This window comes from Antechinus flavipes, chromosome 4 (genome assembly GCF_016432865.1).
Source record: "Antechinus flavipes isolate AdamAnt ecotype Samford, QLD, Australia chromosome 4, AdamAnt_v2, whole genome shotgun sequence".
Classification (NCBI taxonomy): Eukaryota; Metazoa; Chordata; class Mammalia; order Dasyuromorphia; family Dasyuridae; genus Antechinus; species Antechinus flavipes.
In genome coordinates, this window is record NC_067401.1 from 421,375,096 (window position 1) to 421,394,064 (window position 18,969).

Here is an 18,969-nt window from a genome sequence, read left to right on the forward strand (position 1 = left end):
GAACAGGGGATCAACTGGTATCACTGGAAAGGCCACGAGTTCTCCATCCCCTTTGTGGAAATGAAGATGCGGCCTTATAACCACCGACCTATGATTGGAAGAAAACGAAGGTCCCTACAGCTGTGAGCAGAGGAGAACCCATAAACAATCGACCTTTTCTGTCATTTGTTTGTATTTTATAATATGAAATAAGGTGGGAGGGAAATAATGATGCGCTATTGCAACCTACTAAGGGTATAAAAGGAAGTGGGAATGAAGCAGGAAGCCAGTACAGAGGGGATAGCCAGGGCCACAACAATCTGCTCTCCCAAGTGATGAAATTCCAAGGTCCTGACCCTTCATCCCAGGTCTCCTTCCTATTTAACCATACTCCAACTCCTGACTAAAGGAGACAAAGGAAAATTTTCATGAAAGATCAAACCAGGGAACAAGTCCAGCCCTTACTATTTTGGTGGGTTAGGATTTCATCTTCTCCCTCTTGTCTTTTCTCTGAGATGCCCTTCATCTTCCTAACCCGTGTCTCGGTTATTGACAGTCTCTGAAATAGGGCCTTAACTCATTCATTTGGCTGATGGATTAGCCAGCTATTAATATGAGTATGCCCTAAGTAGGAAGCCAATAGATGAGATGGCTTTTAAACATAATTTTTCTGGCAACAATATGTTGGCCTTTCACTATTCTAGTGACCTACGCTCCCTTTAAAGGATTCTAAATTCTCACTTCTGTACTTCTTATTATTCTTACCCAAGAGGTGCTCTTTCTTTTAAGATTTCCCAGGGAGCCCCACTTCTCTTTCATCCACTAACAATGGTATTTCCCAACTACACTTGTCATCCCTACTCCCAGACACTGATTCAGAATACATAATACTTAAAATCTCTGACACTGGATTTCACATGCCATGTCATATTGCACCATGAATCTCCTTCAAGTCAACCAATCAACAATTCTCTGTGGAGTATCTATTATATGCTCAGCACCATGTTATGAACCAGTATAACAAAAACATAAGACATGGTCCCCACCAACAAGGAGATTCCACTCCTCAGAGTAAGTATAGAAAACATGTATCTGTGTTTCCTAAGTGTTTGATCCTTTTTTTTTTTTTGAGGAATTGTCAACTACCACAGTCTTGTACACAGTCAATATCACTGAACTGTGGGCCAACCAGTTAAACTCAAAGTAATCCCGCCGAATAACCAGGCAGCTATTCCATCAGTCTGTATGGGGTAGTAGTGGTAAATCTGGTCCCAGTGGGGATGAAATGACCCCATTAGTCGATGAGCTCAATAGAAACTTTCCTCCACCTTCCTTTATTATTTACCTAGGATAGGAAAAATGAAAAGTGCCAGAGCAAATTACATCTAAAAATCCAAAGGTGAAGAGGAAAGAACTGTGCCTACCTCCCATTTTATTAGATGCTGTATCTTCACTATCACTATTTGATTTCTTTTTTTTCCCTAAGCTTAAGAGGACAGAGAGTCACAGTGGCTATTTTGGAAGCTTTTTCTACTTTCAGAATAAATTCCAACCACATCCTATACTAGCTGCTGAAATCTTTGTGCGGCTCCCCATCTCTCTTTCCCTCCTTTTTTCAGTTGATGGTGACAGTCCATTGACTTCCTCTGTTTTCTGCAAACCTAGGACTATATCCAGATCAGAGACTTTAGGACCCTTACCCAGCATTCACTGTTTGAGTCTGGGAGTTAGTAATTTTCTCATGAAGTTATTAGTGATCAAACACAAACTTGACTACATTAGAAAGGAACATCAATCCCCTGGGGCCAGCTAGTGTGTTTCCTAACATATGTCTTTCTTTGAGGGGGAAATAAAACGGTTGTTTGGATTCAGTGAGGTGGCAATCTGAGCAGTGGGCTCCTTTAACATGCTTCTTAAAATCTTGGCACACTCAGCACCGAAAATGAGGCTAGAACTTTCCATTTTGAATTCAGCATAGGCTCTAAATTTTTGTTAAAAAATGAAAAAAAAAACCCTATGTGTGCATACATATAAACAAACATATAAACATATATGTACATGTACATATGAGAAAAAAACAGAAAGTCTTCTGGAAGAGACTTCAGTGCCCATCCAATTCAATACTTTCATTTGTAGTAAACAGGCCCAGAGATATTAAATGATTTCCCAAAACTTACATATCCGACAGAGAGCAGAGCCAGAATTATAACCCAGGTCTAAAAAACTCCTGAGATAGTGTCTATCCCATTATAGCAATCTACCTGTTTTGTTGAGTTGGTCAATATGTAGACCAAAACAGTAGGAAGAAATATAGATGTTGGCAAGATAGAAATTGATTTAGGAGAAATGATCCATTTTAGAAGAATTGGAAAATTGAAAAAGATGTTTCCCTTACTAAAAAAAAAAAAAGTAAAAATCTGGAGTCATGTGTAAATCTCAGAGCCAAAGACAGAGAAATGGGACTTCAGGAAAGATCTTGCTAAGTAAGACATGAATCCATTCAGTGACCAGTCATGTCAATTAGCAGGGAAACAAAATCATTTTTAATTCATATATTTCTTATAGTCATGTATTATTGTGATGATAGTCAAGGGTGAAATTCTGAAAAAAGACATTTCCTTGGCCCCAGACAGCTTGTATTAGAAATGTAGACTTAATCAAGAAGGAACCCTAAAAACAGAATCTGCCATTCAGTGGAAATGAGCCACCCAGCAAGAATATTGCAGAAATGGCACAAATAGAACTACACTGTAATAAAAATATCATTGGCAGTTTTCTTTTGAATAATTCTGAAAATTTCCTATATTATTTCTTAAAATTGAGCCATAGTTTACCATCTTTTACAGAACTTAGTGATCCTTTCCCATTTATGCCTCAGTGCTCATATATTCAGTAGGGCATTGTAAAACACACTGACTACCTCATCACCTGCTTTCATAAACATGTGCTTACTCCAGTACGTGTTAATCAACTATCAAAATGCCCTCATCTCCTGCTTTGAGCCTACCAGTATCATGAACTCAACTATTTTTGAAGGAAACAGCAGACATAGTCATTGGCTGATGTTAGAGCTGAGATGGACCTTAGTGGCCCAACTTCCTCATCTTACAAATGGAAAACTGAGGCTAATAGACATTATGTGACTGATCCAAAATCCCATAGGTAGCAAGCAATAGACAGGAGGGTTTAACCCAGATCATTCTAATCTTCAAATTAGTATTCTTGCCATCATGTCTAGGCTACTTACCAACATGATAGCTATACCCGTGGATTGACAGAGTTATGAAACTAAATTAACCTACAAAAAGAAACATCAATAAATATAAATGAATCTTAATCTTCTAATAAATAGATGGAGACTAGATAGGAAAATAGGATTGCCATTTTACTATATTTTAATTTCAAGACTGGACAAGTGGGGGCAGAAAAGTAATGATGGATAGAAAGATAGTATTATGAAAAAAAATGGCAAAAGGGAAGAGATCAAAAACTGAGAGACATTAGGATTTCTCCTCCAGACTGAAAGTGATATGATTCCTGGATGTAATCATAAATGAGGCTGATTCCATTTCAATCCTTGAAGAAAAATAATGCGGTAGGAGAATTCCAGCCATCCTAGAAAAAAAGAGATTTTGAAAGCTTAACAAAGACTTCTTGATAATGAGCAACAAAATAAGGCTTAAGGCATGGAGAAAGTGGGAAATAGACTAAGGGATATAGGAAGCTACATAGTACAGAGAAAAGAGCACTGACTCTAGCATCAAGAAGCCTTGGGTTCAAATTCTAACTCTGTTACTACATGAGTCACACACACACACACACACACACACACACACACACGTGAGTCATTTAATTTCCTTAGGCCTCAATTTTCTTATCTGTAAAATGATATTGTGTCAGTTTGCTTCTAAGGTCCTTTCTAGTTCTAGATCTAGGAACCTATGAACCACTTCATTATCAAGTAAAGAGAGTTGTTAAATTCTAATAACCTCATTCCACTTGGAAATTAACAGGTTTCATCCAAATTTAAAAGTTATTGAAAGACAGCTATACCATGTAAAAAGCCACATGAAAATTACCTTTATGACACTTAACCAATTAATCATTGTCCCATTTTCACTTTTTAAATCTAATCCATGAAAAGTACAGTGACTTCATGCATAGGAATCCTTGTCCTTTTGGACAGGTCTATTTAATGATTTTGATAGAACTTAGCTAACAGCTCCAAAATGGAGATGTTTCAATCATCCCCACTGTGTAATGCAGTCTAGTTTTTTGTTCTTTCCATCCTAGACAAGGAAACCATGGTGAGAAAAAGAATGGTTGAGATATGGAATCAACTGTATTAAAAGTCCCTAATTAGCCTCTGATAGAGAGTTCAGGGGAAAGAAGGAAGAACTCTCAACCTGAAAATGAGCTTCTCTGTCACTGAATAACATCTTGGGATTTGTTTGTGCTAGTTTTTCAATCCCTTTGATCTATCTTTACGCCCTCTCCCCCAGAATTCCCCACTCTCAAAAAGGGGCTTCTTCCCATCAGTATTTGGTGGATGTTCGTTGGGAACTTAATAGGAAGCCTTCAAAGATTAAAAAGTCCAACTTAGTTTGAAAACCCTTTTTTCTTCAGCTCTTAAGTACTGGAGCTATATTTAATGATCTCTAAGGTCTTTTCCAACTCTTGCATTCTATGACCCTCTACCACTCCTTGCCTTAGTTTGACTGAACTGCATGTCCAGCCTCAGAATCTCAGGAGACTGAGCTGGTCTTGTATGATTCAGGGATTTGTCTGCCTTTCAGTCAAGGTTCCCAATATTCTGATCCCCAAATCCAACCTCATATAACCCATAGTGCCATTCATTGTAATAAGGTTCTTGTTTCTTAGGGACTTAACAATGATTGCATCCAATCCAATCCAAAGTCATGGACAGAACTATTTTATGGTATTCTGTGGGGAACTGCACAATTATTAAACATAGCTGAGAAGCTTGTGCTTGTTAAAAGAAGTAATAGCTCTAAGGATTTTAGACTTATAAAACACCTTTGCTAATTATTTAATTGAACATCAAAACCCAAGGAGGAAGATTGAAGTATTATTATTCCTGTTTTAGAGATAAGAATATTGAGGGAAAGAGACATCGAGTGTCTTGTTCAACATGAAACAGATCAAACCTTGAAAACAAGCCTTCCAACTTCAAATCTAATGGCCTTTTTCCACTACCACATCACTATCTCCCCACTTACTAGAACAGCAGTAAGCATTTGATTTATTTATTAAGCACTCAGGATGCTGAATCTGAGAAAGGCAATTGTGGTATAGTGGATAAAATTGGTCTCAAAGTCAGGAATGCCTGGGTTTAAGTCCTGCCTTTGATACATGTTACGGCTAGTCACTTAACCTCTCTGCTCCAGAAAACTCTAACTCTCTCAGATTATAAATTCCAGAGAAGGGGTCTACCTGCACTAGAAGAGGCGATTTCCTTACCTGGCAGGCAGCTTTCCATACCAACTGAAGCACAAATGTAGTATCAATCTCTACTCTATGTGCAAGGAACTGTCCTAGGTTCTGGAAGAGCCTTATGGTGATATTATAGGGTTAACATAGCCATATGCAGAATTCTGATGGCCATGATTTAAAGTATCTAAATAGTGCCATGTTAAAGGGTCCTTTTGCACATATTTCAGTGCCTCCATTCATTCATTCACTTACTAACTGCTTATTAAATACCTACTATGTGCAAAGGGGGGGTAGCATAACATAGCAGATAGATAATTGACCTTGAAGTCAGGGAAACATAGGTATGTTCAAGGCTTTCTTCTGATGCTCACTAAGCATATGGATGTAGGCAAGTTAGTAAACCTTTCAGTGACCCAAGCAACTCTCAGAAATTAAGTTAAGGTTGAGTTGCATCTTTGGAGGGAGGTTCCATATCAGGAGTTCCTCAAACCAATGAAATAAATCATGGATGAGGATGGAGGATAGAGCTCTATATTAGGCACTGGAAGAGATTTAAGACTATTGTATTTTGCCTCTATAGTAGGGTCCCTGTGGTCATATTATAAGAGTTCTATGGCCAGCTTTCTAGTTACATTTTTTCCTACAACATTTATTTCCTCTACAAGCAAGCCTCATATGGATGTAAATGAGATTCCCATCAATAGTTACTGATGCATCTTAGCATTGCTCTACCCACACAAGCTCAAAGAACAAATGAAATTTAAAGAAAAAAACTCGCTCCCAAAAGAAGAAAAACTTCACTATGCTTCAAGTGAAGGCATTGGTATATAAGCTGTAGTCCAATTTCAGGAAATAACTATGGTTTACTCTAATTCCATCCACACTAGATTTGCTTACATGACTCTTCCCTCCCTTCCCCTCCCACCCCCCCCCCCCGCTTTTCTTTGTGCTTCAAATATTTGAAGAACAATCAAAAGATGAGAAGCTGGTGAATAGATGTGAATTCAAAGCTGGCTTTCCACAGACATCTACATATTATTAAAATTGGTCTCCAGGGTTAGTTGCATATATCCACCAATGCTATACTTTTTCCTCCATTGAAGAGTCAACACCATAGAAATTCTAATCACAGGGTAGGTAGCTAGCTCACCCTTTTTGCCTCCAGATGTGAAATGGAAGTGGTGAGGCACAGCTAGGTAGAACAATGAATTGAGAACCAATCCTAGAATCGGGAGGACCTGACTTCAAATCTAACCTCAGATACTAACTGGCCAAATCTCTTAATCCAAGTAACCTCAAAAAAGGAGGAATAAAAAGAAATTGAAAGGGATTTGGAATAATTAAAAGCCCTGATTTTGAATTCAGGCCTTGCCTCTTATGAACTGTATGACCTTAAACAAGTCCTAACTATCTGGTCCTCATCTGAAAAAATGAGAGGTTATATCAGATGATCCCTAGAATCCTTTCCAGTTCTAAATTAATTGTTATTCTTTCTTTTAGTTAGTGAATCAGCCTTAAGTGCCATAGTAATTCCCCATAGATTGTCTACTTTAAATCTGATGAAACTGAATCAGAGGAGGTTGTCCAATGTTGTGCAGAATTCAGTTGGCAGAGCTGAGGAGGAAATTACTCATGGTGTTCCTCTCTAGATCCTACTTTAGAATGTCTTGTTATCTCCATTTTTCTTTCTATGAGGAAAGAAAAAAAATAACTATTCTCAAGTTCAAGCAGTCTTGTCTGGTACCTTACCTTACCTTTCCCTTACTGATAAATACAAAACTAGCTCTTATCTCTAATGTTTCCAATCAACTTCTTTAAAATTCCCCTCTTCCTCACCTCAAATTGATATGTGACTTCATCAAATCTGTCCCATCTAACTGTCCAAATGCCCTTGAGTAGTTAAGTCTTTGAGCAGTATCATATTCGGTCTAGACATAAAACGCTCCCCCAGATTATTATGGCTTAATGCATAACCTATGAATAACACTGCTCTTATTCTTTTGACAAGTGCTGCCTCTTTGCTTAAGATAATTGAAACAGTTTTTGATTATCTGGACCATGAGGTTGGGCCTAACTGATTGTATACTAGGTTTCCATTTCAAATAAATTTAACTCTCATTCTCTCAAGTCCAGTGCATGGCAAATGAAAATTTTCTTGGGTTAGCCTTAATAAGTTGAATTCATGTTTACAAGGAAGTAATTTAGAAACACAGTTCAAGGGAAGGCCTTGGAATCAAGAAGTCTGGGGTTCAAGTTCCATCTCTAATACATACATTTGATATCTCTGGGTCCTCCAAGAAATTCACTAAGATTAGAAGTTGAAGAACAGATTCAGATCTGCACAGACAGAAGGAAGTTCCTCCCCAGAACTTCTCTATCACAGTAAAATTACAAATCTGGTTCAAAAAGAGGAAAAAATCAAAATTACTATCATATGGGAAGTTCAGTAGATGGTTCTTTTTGAGGAGGAGAAATATTCACACACACACACATACACACATACACACACACACACACACACAAGATATCTGAGATTACCTAAGTAGCTCTAGAGATCCAGATGTACATCTAGCAAATAAATGATTGACACTGGTAAATCATTGACTCAACAGCTTCCAGAGTCAATCATTGATATGACATTGCAGTCCTAGCTTTCTCTGAGAACTGTCTACTTGTCTTTTATTATTTTAGAGACCACAAATTCAAGGATTTGTAGAACTTTATGGCTGAAAACAAAATTAAGAGAAATCAGTTTTAATATAGGTCAAATCCCATCATTCTACAAATGAGAAAAACAAAATTCAGAGAGGGAAAATTATTTGTCCAATGCCATATTGTGATAGAGAAAGGAATGGATTCTCTAATTCCCAAGGCAGCTTTTTCTGAAGTAGTTTTCACATACATCTACATATTAAAATTGCTCTCCAAGGTTAGTAGCAATATCCATCAACTGCTATTCTTTTTCCCTCTCCCCACCGAAGAGTCAACACCATAGAAGTTCTAATCACAAGGCAGATAGCTAGAAACTGGCATTAATTGAGCCAAGAGGCCACTATCTTAGCATCTCCCAATCTCAAAAGGCCTTCTACTATCATTTCCTTTCTTTCTCCCTTCTATAAGAAGGGTATTCTACCAGCAAATCTGGTGGCCTGCTCTTATCAGTAATCCGTGTAGACCCTGACAATCAATCCTAGGAATTAAGGAAATGCCCAAGTCTACACTTGGTAAAGAAAGGGGCAGGGAAGAAAGACAAAGAATCATGGAGGACTGAGGGGAGATCGGTTACAGAAATCATTTCTTCTGGCTTCTTAGAAAATTAATTGCTAATCCTGCTTCCATAAGAGGAACTTACTTGCCACATAAAGAAGTGAAAGGAAGTGGAGCAATAATGAGGAACACAGGCCATGGGGAAGTTTTCTTAATTCTTTTAGGCGAAGCATCCTCTTTCCTTTCATCTCCCACTTACTCCTTTTCACTGATGCTCTTGGTGGGGCATCTCAGGTCCAGCTCAGAAGTGGTATGATTACCTTCATTTTCAGCTCATGTGGGTCTACTTTGGGAACAGTGAGGATGGGCTATGAAAAATCACATCCCTTTGCTCTTTATAAGATATAAAATAATAATTTTTTAATTTCTCAAAGGAGTGGGATGGAACATAAAAACTAGGGCTACCTCAGTACCAGTTATGCCATTGAAAAACTCCATTTTTCAGTAGAAAGCCTAACTAGAGAAATCAACTCTTTTTTCACTTCTTCCCTCTTAGCTTTTCCTTACCTGGAGCCACTCTCTCCTCTTCCCCCAATCAAATCTAGACTTAGAGAACTGATCATTCTGAGGATTACAGGATACAAAATTTAAGTGGTGAGTTCTCTAGTTAGCCTTTAAGCTCTCATGTATACCATTCATACTCATGAATCCTACTACCTTAATTTCAAATAGCTTAAAAAACCCAGAGGCCCCAAGGATGGTGTTATATCTGGGAGGGAGTCATTTGCCCTGAGTTCAGGGCAAACGAAACCTACACTGTCCTTTACTACACTGTCCCAGAAAGAAACACCAAGACACTAGAGCCCCAGATCCCTTCACTTTTGTGTTTATGGTTTTAACTTTTATCAATCTTTTCAAGAAACAAACAATAACCAAAACAACTTACTGACTTTGTAGCTACAGTATGCTGAGACAGCCTTTACTTAAAAGAAAGAAGGGCAGGAAGGAACAAGGAAGAGGAGGAGATGTGGACTCCTCAGATCAATGGATATTTTGATGAACTAAAATAAAATAAATAATGAGAACAAAAGAAAAACCAGCCTCCCAACCCTTCCATGGAAATGTAGCTCAGAGAATGGGATCTACGCTTGTTAACCATTGTTAACTAGTATTTTTAGTCCTGATTGCTCTTAGCCTCTGTATAGTTCCTTTTTTAATGCATTTTCTATTCGTTAATAAAAGATTCTGAAGGACTGATTTGTGTCTTCTGGATTAGATGGGGAAGAATGGGCAGTCATTCCCTATTTGTGTTTGACCCACCTGAGGGCCTTTTTGGTATTTTTTGTTTGAGTCTTATAATTTCCTCCTGCCAAAATTCATTCTCTATGAATCTTCAGTGTTTTTCCTCTGGTTTTGCCATTGTTCTTGATCCTGATCCCTACCTTTCCATTACCTCTATGACCAATTTTCTCTATTTCACCCCTTTGGGGGTTGTTTGCTTTGGAATTCTGTTGATAGATATATAGATATATATATAGATATAGATATAGATATAGATATAGATATAGATATAGATATAGATATAAATATAGATATATAGATATATAGATATTTGCCAGAATTACTCCCACTGATGAGCAAGCTGCTCTTCCTACCATCAGCTAAGCTGTTGTCTTTAAGCAGATCTGGTGGTACCCCTCTACTATACACTCTAAGGGGAACATTCTCCCGAACTCCCCAGGTCCAGCTGCAATAGGAGGCTGATCTCCAGGATTAGAGCGACATCTATCGGTAATGACAGAGAAGACTGCAATCTACCCAACTTTACTTGGTTGAGAGTCCTAGAGTTTGAGAATTTATAGGTCATCTATTCCAATTACAGATGAGGAAACTGAGGGCCAGTTAGATTAATTTTCTCTCCCCAGCTCACATGGACATTGTTAAAGGAGAAATTCGAACCCAAGATCTCTTATGTCAGAACCAGTGATTTTCCACTGGATAATGTTTCCTCATTGGAGCTACAAGTTTTCTTGCCTTGCTTTGGCCCTGATCAGGTGATCCAAATCCTTGGATTACAGTTTTCAAATCCCCAGGTTTCTCACTGCAAACTGAGCCTTGGACCTTAAGCCCCAAACCTTATATGAAGGCTGGAGAACAGCTTTCCCCTTCTCTAACCTGTAAAGATCTATTCTTTAAAGACCTATTTTTCTAAAGATCTATTTGTTTTTCATGCTTCAGTTTTCCTTGAGGAACTACGAAGAAAAATTTTTTCTCTATGTGTACAGAGAGACAGCTAGATATAGAGAGAAAGAGATAGAGAGTTAGCTAAAACGGAGAGAATATTTACTAACTACTGACTGCAACCTGTGTAAAGCCATTAGTTTAAGCTCCCAAACTAATTGGCCATTTTTAAAGATGCCATTTGGGAGATACAAATGAAGGCAACCAAAATAGCCTCTACTCTCAAGGAGCTTACATGCTGATGAGGGAAGATAATATATAAAAGGGAATTAGGGAAGTGGAAAGGAAAGATGGCCACTATGTGGGATGGTATGGCTAAAGACGTCCTGAAGGAGCAATGGAATCTCCCCCACCTCAACCAAGCAAAATAGACCAAAACTGACCTGTCAAGGCTCAGAATAGCTCCATAAGTAGAGATAATCCTTATGTAGGGAGGGAGCAGAAGTGATGACTGGACCAGAAGTGATGACTGGATCAAGTGTGGATGGTATTATCGGAGGTGTCCTTAAGGATGGAGTTGATCGACCATGCTACAATATTCATCTTAACCTCCAAGAGGGCTATTTACACCCCAGACGAAAATATTAATCTCAAGAATAGAACAGAGAGAACGAAGCTTAAGATCACAAAGAAGATAGATGCCACATAATCATGGGTTCTCTATGGGCCAGCATGAAGTAGGCAAAGCTCTCAACGGGCAAGGTATCCTAAAATCCAAAGCTAAAAGGACCAGATTTCACTGTCACTTCCCCTTGTTAAGAAAGAGAAATGGATAAACTGCCAGGAGGAAGGCACAATTGTTAATAAACCACAAATGAGGGATTTATTATTCCTGGGCCCTCCCAGATCTCTTAACACTGTGGAAGCATACAGAAGAGAAAAGGGAAAGGAACAGCTGCTTCTAAAGAGATGTTACTCTCCTCAAAAAATGATCTAGAAAAGCAGATAACACTGCCTTTCTGGCCCCACTGCTTTCTCAAGTCCTCTGCCTCGCACCCTCCCAAATAAACCAATTTCCAAAGCATCCAAAAAGGGAGTCTTTTACAAATCAGTCACATTCCTGGGACCAATCTAGGAGCCAATGCTAATTAGTCCCCTGTAGCAAATGATTCAAAGAGGGAAGGAAGGAGAATACCTGGACAAAATTCAGGCAGGCCCGAGTTCCCACTGCAGGAAATTTGGCAGGATGAGGGGAAAAGCATCATATGTGATGGCAATCAGTGGGGTTCCCCCACCCTGAACCAAGCAAGATAGGACAAAATCTGGTTGTCAAAGCCCAAGGTAGCTCCAAGAGCAGAAGTAATCCTCCCAATAAAAAGAGGAGAGAATCTAAGAGATTGCATAGTGTTAAAAAAAAAAAAAAGAATATCAGTGACTATTGTTTATCCTTGAGATAGCTAAATGCTAACTTTCTGTTCTTACTTATGTCTGTGTAATTTGCCCATTGCATAACACCTCTGGGTGCATTTACAAGCCATCTGAACACAGATTTAATTGTTGCTGCATTGTGGGAGCCAAGAACCACCGCGGGTAAAATTAAAAGTGGTTTATTAAGCAAGAAAAATGTTCCCAGCATTAGTAGTCAGTGCAGATACCGAAAAATCTAAACAAAGTGACTGTCTCTTTGCTGAAATTGTTACAAATGGGTGACCCATAATGACCAGTCACAGATTCAAATAATGATTTCTCCTGCCAATCAGTAATAGGATACTATTGTTATGAAGAAGCTTAATAGGATGTGGCCTGTTATATTATGTCAGTAGACCTTGTTTCAAATCTCAGCTTTGCCACAAGGTCATCTGGCTGACCTTGGACCAGTCAACCTCTAAGAGCTTCAAATTACTCATCTGTGAAATAAAAATTAAGACATTCTTCAAGGTTGCTTCTAGGTCTATTCTTGAATCCATTCAAGTTTCTAAGGAAAAAGTATAAAACAATTATCACTTAGCTGTATTACTCAAAGCAAACCCACCCTTTCCCTCATTTCTGTGTTTATCAGCATCAGCACTATAGTCAATCACATGATTTGTTGAGCATTTTAAGCAAAAAGGTACTATGCCACCTCTAGTCTAGTTCTGTGACTTTGGGAAAACTCATTTAAGATCTTAAGAGTCTCAATTTTTCCCCCTCTATTAAAAATGCAGTTAGATTTCAGTTTCACTGCAATATTGTCCCTGTGCCACCAAAAGTTTACTCTTTACCACTTTTTACCCCCTTTTTACACTGATCAGAACCCTCACATTAAAGTTTCTAAAAATGCAATAAGCAAAATCCCTAATTTTAGAAGTTGGCTAGGTGGTACAATGGGACAGTGCTGGATTTGGATTCAAGAAGAATTTAGTTCGAATGCTGCCTCAGAAACTTCACTAGCTCTGTGACCCAAGCAAGCCACTTAATCTGTCTTGGTTTCATCATCAATGAAAAAAATAAGGGTAATCATAGTGCCTAGCTCTCAAGAGCATTATTAGGATCAAAGAAGATAATAGATACATTAAATTTCTTTTTAAGCCTTTAATGCTATTATTATCTTTTCTGTGAGATAGTAGGGATGGAATAGAGAAAAGTATTTAATATTAATAGGTTAACAATATTTATTGATATTATAGTATTAATAATATTGGATAGGAAAGAGGTTAATAATTGTTATTATTAATATTATTTATTGATATTATAGAGTTAATAATATTATGGGGTAAAAGAAAGAGGTTAGTAATTATTAATATTGATTATTATTATAGCATAATTAATATTGTTACTGTTATTTTAGTTACTTCTTAGAGGTTAGTAATAACAAAAGAGAATTTAATATAAAGTGCCTACAATGGGGCAGATATTGTGCTAAGCACTTTTTGAAAAAATTATCTCATTTGAACCTCACAGCAACCCTGTGAGCTTGGTGCAATTTTTTTTGCCTATTTTATAGTGAGGAAACTGTGACCAAAAACCCCTGAGATTTTATTAGTTACTTGTCAAGGTTCACACAATTAGTAAGGATCCGAGACTGGATTTTGTTCTTAACTCCCAACCCAGCATTCCATCCATTGCACTATCTCACTGCCTCATGACGAGTATTGCAAATGATGGAAAAGCACAAAGTGAAATAGATTCATAAGTTATGACATTGCATGCCATGTCTTAATGTCAATAATAATGGAGCACATTTCAAACATTGAGTGAAAGGTCACTCCACATAACTTATAAAGCCTTCCCAAGGGGCATAATGTTGCTAGGGCTTCTTCCTTCAGGGCTAGTATCTTTATGTTCAGTTCAAAATATATTTATTATGTGCCTACTGGATGCAAAGCACTGGGGAATAAAGATGCAAGCTGACAGCCTCTGCTCTTAAAAAGTTTACCATGTAATAAAGGGGACAGGACATGTGTATAAAGGAGGATAGCACAAGGTAAAAATATGATGAGAGCAAAGGAAAGGTCACACCAAAGTATTATTAGAAAAAGAGTTTGACTTTTACTTCAAGGAATTGGGGAGCTTTCCTTGAATGAGGGGCAAGTGAATAGAAAATTACTTAAAAGAAGAGAAGAATTTAAATAGTGGAGTAGGAGGCATTGAGGATGGCCTGCCTGGATGCAATGATTCAAGAAAATGAAGAAAAGCATTAGGTGACAATGTAGAGGCTAATTGGGTTGGAACATAGAATAGGGGATGAGAATGATTTTTGTAACAGTTTTCCAAAAGCATCTCATCCTATTTTAGACTTGATACTATTATTAGATATAATCAAGTCTCACTCAATCAGTGATTTTAGACTAAGTACAAAAACTGGATTGATATTGCACAAAAATTGTTTGGAGAGGAGGAAACTCAGCTGCACTTCAGGGATCACCTATAAATGAATAGGCTAGTTAGAACAAGTTTTATTCAAATATTTAGGGCTAACTTCTCTGAGAAGAAAATGCTTAAGAGGGAAGAAGATTCCTCTGCTCTAGCTACAATCTGGATCTCCTTCCCTCTCCCTTGACCAAGGTTCCATATGATTTTAATGGATTTCCCATGTTTCCATCAATGTACCATCCACAATCCCAGATTAACTGATGGCAGTATCTACATCAGAAACCAAGGACATATGGATACAGATTCACATACTTAAGAGGAATGCCCTAAGCATTCCACAAATGGAAGAAAAATTCTAGTGATCGGGAGTTATGAGTTCCCCTTTTGGCAAATAAACTTGAGCCCACTCTTCCCTAGATTCTGTATGTACTTGTGGAAGAGTGTATCATAGACTTTGGGGAGGATGTTTTATACCAAATATTCTTACTATACCATTTTAGTAACTACATCTTTCTAAACTACCTAAATCTGGCTGACTAAATGATTCTCAACTATAACATTTTGGAAGAGGAGAAGAGGAAAGAAGAAGCATATTAATAGAGCCCCAAGTCAATGATATCAGAGAATTTATGCAACCTTATTCGATTGTAAAAGTGAGTTATGTTCAGGTTCCTTTAGAGCCTAGCTGGACTATGGATTGAAATAAATCTGAAAAGATAACTTGAATCCAGATCGAAGAGTTCTAGACTATATAATTTATACTTTATCTTATAGGTAAGATGAAGTGACTAAAGGATTTTTAGAAGGGGTAAAATCATGAATAAAGAAAATTTTGGCAGCTATGTGAAAAATGGGTTAGATTAGAGAGAGACAGAAACCCAGAGTCTAATTAAAAGGCTTTTGTAAAAGTCCAAACAAGAAGTGATAAGGACCTATTATAGAGTCTCTGCACAGAGACAATTGGTAGTAGAGTGAATATAGTACTGGCTCTTCTTTTCTCATTAAAATAGGAGCATGATTGTCTGTTGTGAGGGAGGGATATGTGTGTGTGTGTGTGTGTGTGTGTGTGTGTGTGTGTGTGTGTGTGTGCTAGGAAGCTTAAGGAGAAAAAGAGAAAACTTAGAACAACTATTGTATGTAGAAGGTGATAAAGAAACAATCAACAAAGAATAAAAGTTTATCTAATTTTTTTTAAGTCACAATGAGAAAGATTCCAAAATTGCCTCAAGCAGCAAGTGTTAGATGATCCCTTTGTCAAGCAGAAAGACACAAAAGCCATGGGAAAGTTCATTTTACAATACAAGCTCATTTACAAAACATGACAGAAAAAGATAATAGAATATCATATTTCACAAAACAACAAAAAGAAGGAAAATGGAAAATCAGCTTGTAGAAAGATTTGTGTGAGATCCCACTGAGCCCAATGATGTAGAGACAACTGAAGGATAAAACCCAGAAGAAGTCAAAAGTAGATGGGAAATAAAACAGATGGCAGATTTGAAAATCTGCCAGAATTTCTGTGGCAATATATGTTCTCATCAATGGCAAGAGAGCCACACTCTGATTCTAACACCTCTATGCCCCTATTCTATGACGAAGAGGTTGGGAATCATGCCGAAGAAAAGTTGGGAAGAGTTATATTATAGAACTAAGTCTTATAAAAGATCAAAGGTTAGATTAGGTCTGCATAATATTATAAAAGATTCCTTCATACACACAACTGCAGAAATAATCTTCTATAAATATCAAGAGGCAGAAAACAGACAACCATATACTTATCAAAGATTTTGGCTACTTTCTTATAGGGTTTTCTGGCCAAAGTTCAAATGAAAGAGGGATTCCCTTTGTAGAAAACTGCCTAACTTCCATATCACAAAGGGCAACATGGTGTATTAGATAAAGTGCTATAGAAGGAAGGTAAGAGTTGAGAGCTACCTGGGAGCTACATGATCCTGGACAAGTCCTTTACCTCTCTAGACTTTTGCTTCCCACTCCTTTGATTTCTAAATCCCATTCCAATGGTGGAGAAAGGTAATAATCTTTTGAAATGAAGAAGAAAAAGAAGAAGAAGGAGGAGGAGGAGGAGGAGGAGGAGGAGGAGGAGAAAAGGGAAGAAGAAGGGAAGAAGCAGAGAAGAAGAAAAAGAAGAGAACAAGAAAAAGAGAAAGAATAAAGAAAGAAAGACAGAGAAAGACAGAGAGAGAAAGGAAGGAAGGAAGGAAGAAGAAAGAAAGAGAAAGAAAGAAGGAAGGAAGGAAGGAAGGAAGGAAGGAAGGAAGGAAGGAAGGAAGGAAGAAGAAGAAAGAAAGAAAGAAAGAAAGAAAGAAAGAAAGAAAGAAAGAAAGAAAGAAAGAAGGAAGGAAGGAAGGAAGGAAGGAAGGAAGGAAGGAAGGAAGGAAGGAAGGAAGGAAGGAAGGAGGAAAGAAAGAAAGAAAGAAAGAAAGAAAGAAAGAAAGAAAGAAAGAAAGAAAGAAAGAAAGAAAGAAGAAAGAAAGAAAGAAAGAAGGGAGGGAGGGAGGGAGGGAGGGAGGGAGGAAGGAAGGAAGAAGAAGGAAGGAAGGAAGGAAGGAAGGAAGGAAGGAAGGAAGAAGGAAGGAAGGAAGGAAGGAAGAAGGAAGGAAGGAAGGAAGGAAGGAAGAAGAAAGAAAGAAGGAAGGAAGAAAGAAGGAAGGAAGGAAGGAAGGAAGGAAGGAAGGAAGGAAGGAAGGAAGGAAGGAAGGAAGAAAGAAGGAAGGAAGGAAGGAAGGAAGAGAGAAAGAGAGAAAAAAAGAGATCCTGGAAAGAGAAGAAGAGACATAGAAAAAATGAGTAGCAAAAGCAAATTTTGTGGATCTTGAAATTTCCTAAAGCCTATCTCATATTTAAGCCTTCTGAGTGAAGCCAGAGAGGGAGTTGAATTGGGAAGGTTTGTGAAAAATTCATAAGACAATTAAGCAACAAAAATTGGACTTCATCTTACTACCCACCCTCCCAATATTTAAGACACAAACACATATACTTCCAAAAACAGCTAGTGGTACAAGTGTTAAACTGTAGAGTAGTACAATGGATAGAATATCAACCAATCAGAAAATCCTGAGTTCAAATCCTGCCTGAATAATTTCTAGCTGTGCAACTATAGGAAAGTCACTTAATATCCATCAGCCTCAATTTTCTTATCTGTAAAATGAAACTAATAACAGCATCGACCTAATAGGGTCATCATAAGGATCAACTAAGATATGTCAAATGTTATGCTTAATAAATGACAACTAAGCAGTATAGTGAAGAGAATGGTTGTCCTGGAGTCAGGTCAAATCCAGCCTCAGATTCTTAGTAGCTGTGTGAGTTTGGGTAAATCATTTCATCTCTGTTTACCTCAGTTTCTTCACTGCAAAATGGAGGTAATAATAGCACTTATCTCATAGAATTATTAATTATCAAGTAATATATTTGTAAAACACTTTGGAAACCTTAAAGTGTTATTTTAATACTATTAGTTGGATTAAGTGCAGTCTGCTTCTAGTCCAACTCCAAAGAGGTAGATAGATGCCCCATACCTAGATTCATACATCTCCAAAAACTCAATTCTAAATCAGCATAGAAATATGCTCCCTGGGGTGGGGAGAAGGTAGAAAAGACCACTGTTCACTTCAATCACATTACAAGGGGAAAGCATTTCTGTATGAGAACCCTGTATTGTTGTTAGGGGTCTATCAGGTTTGATTATTTCAGGGTTTCAGGGGTTTTGGTTTTGATTTGATTTGTTGGGTTTTGTTTTTTTCTTTTTCTATACTTACCAGTCTTATTTCCACAACTAGAAAAGGGAACTTAATTCAGACCACATCCTTTGGTCCAATGAGACCTCTTCTCCCAAGCAACAAAACAAAAATCAAGCAGTTAATAAAGAAGCAGTTGTTCCCTACCTCTCCTTCATTACCACTCCTACAAACACTCTACATCTCCCAACATCCCTCACTCCACATTCTTACAACTGGGTGGACCTAATGACCTTTTGATCCTCCTAGATCTGTATAACTGTGGACAAATCTAGAACTCTCTGGATCTTCATTTCCTGGATCTCACTAAAATGCATACATTGGATGGGTCCTCAAAGGTCCCCTTCTTTTAGAGTTATGATCCTATGAGCACAATTTGTAGTAATCAATAAAAAGCACTTATTATGTATTTATAATGTGCTATGTTAAGCCTAGGGAATACAAAGAGAAGCAAAGACAGCCCCTGTCTTCAAAGTGCTTATATTCTAATGGAGGAGATGGCTGGAATAAATGGTAATATATGAGACAGAGTGAGTAT

At 37.7% G+C, this 18,969-nt stretch overlaps 1 protein-coding gene across 2 annotated transcripts in view; it reads left to right on the forward strand.

The window, feature by feature from the left end:
- The window catches only part of TNR (tenascin R), a 108,992-nt gene extending 107,451 nt beyond the window's left edge, over window positions 1–1,541 (forward strand). For both annotated transcript variants that reach the window (XM_051998905.1, XM_051998906.1), the window contains one exon: window positions 7–1,541. In XM_051998905.1, coding sequence (XP_051854865.1) covers window positions 7–126 — 120 coding nt within the window. In that variant the 3' untranslated portion in view covers window positions 127–1,541. The remainder of the gene's footprint in view (window positions 1–6) is intronic.
- Window positions 1,542–18,969: the final 17,428 nt, after the last annotated feature.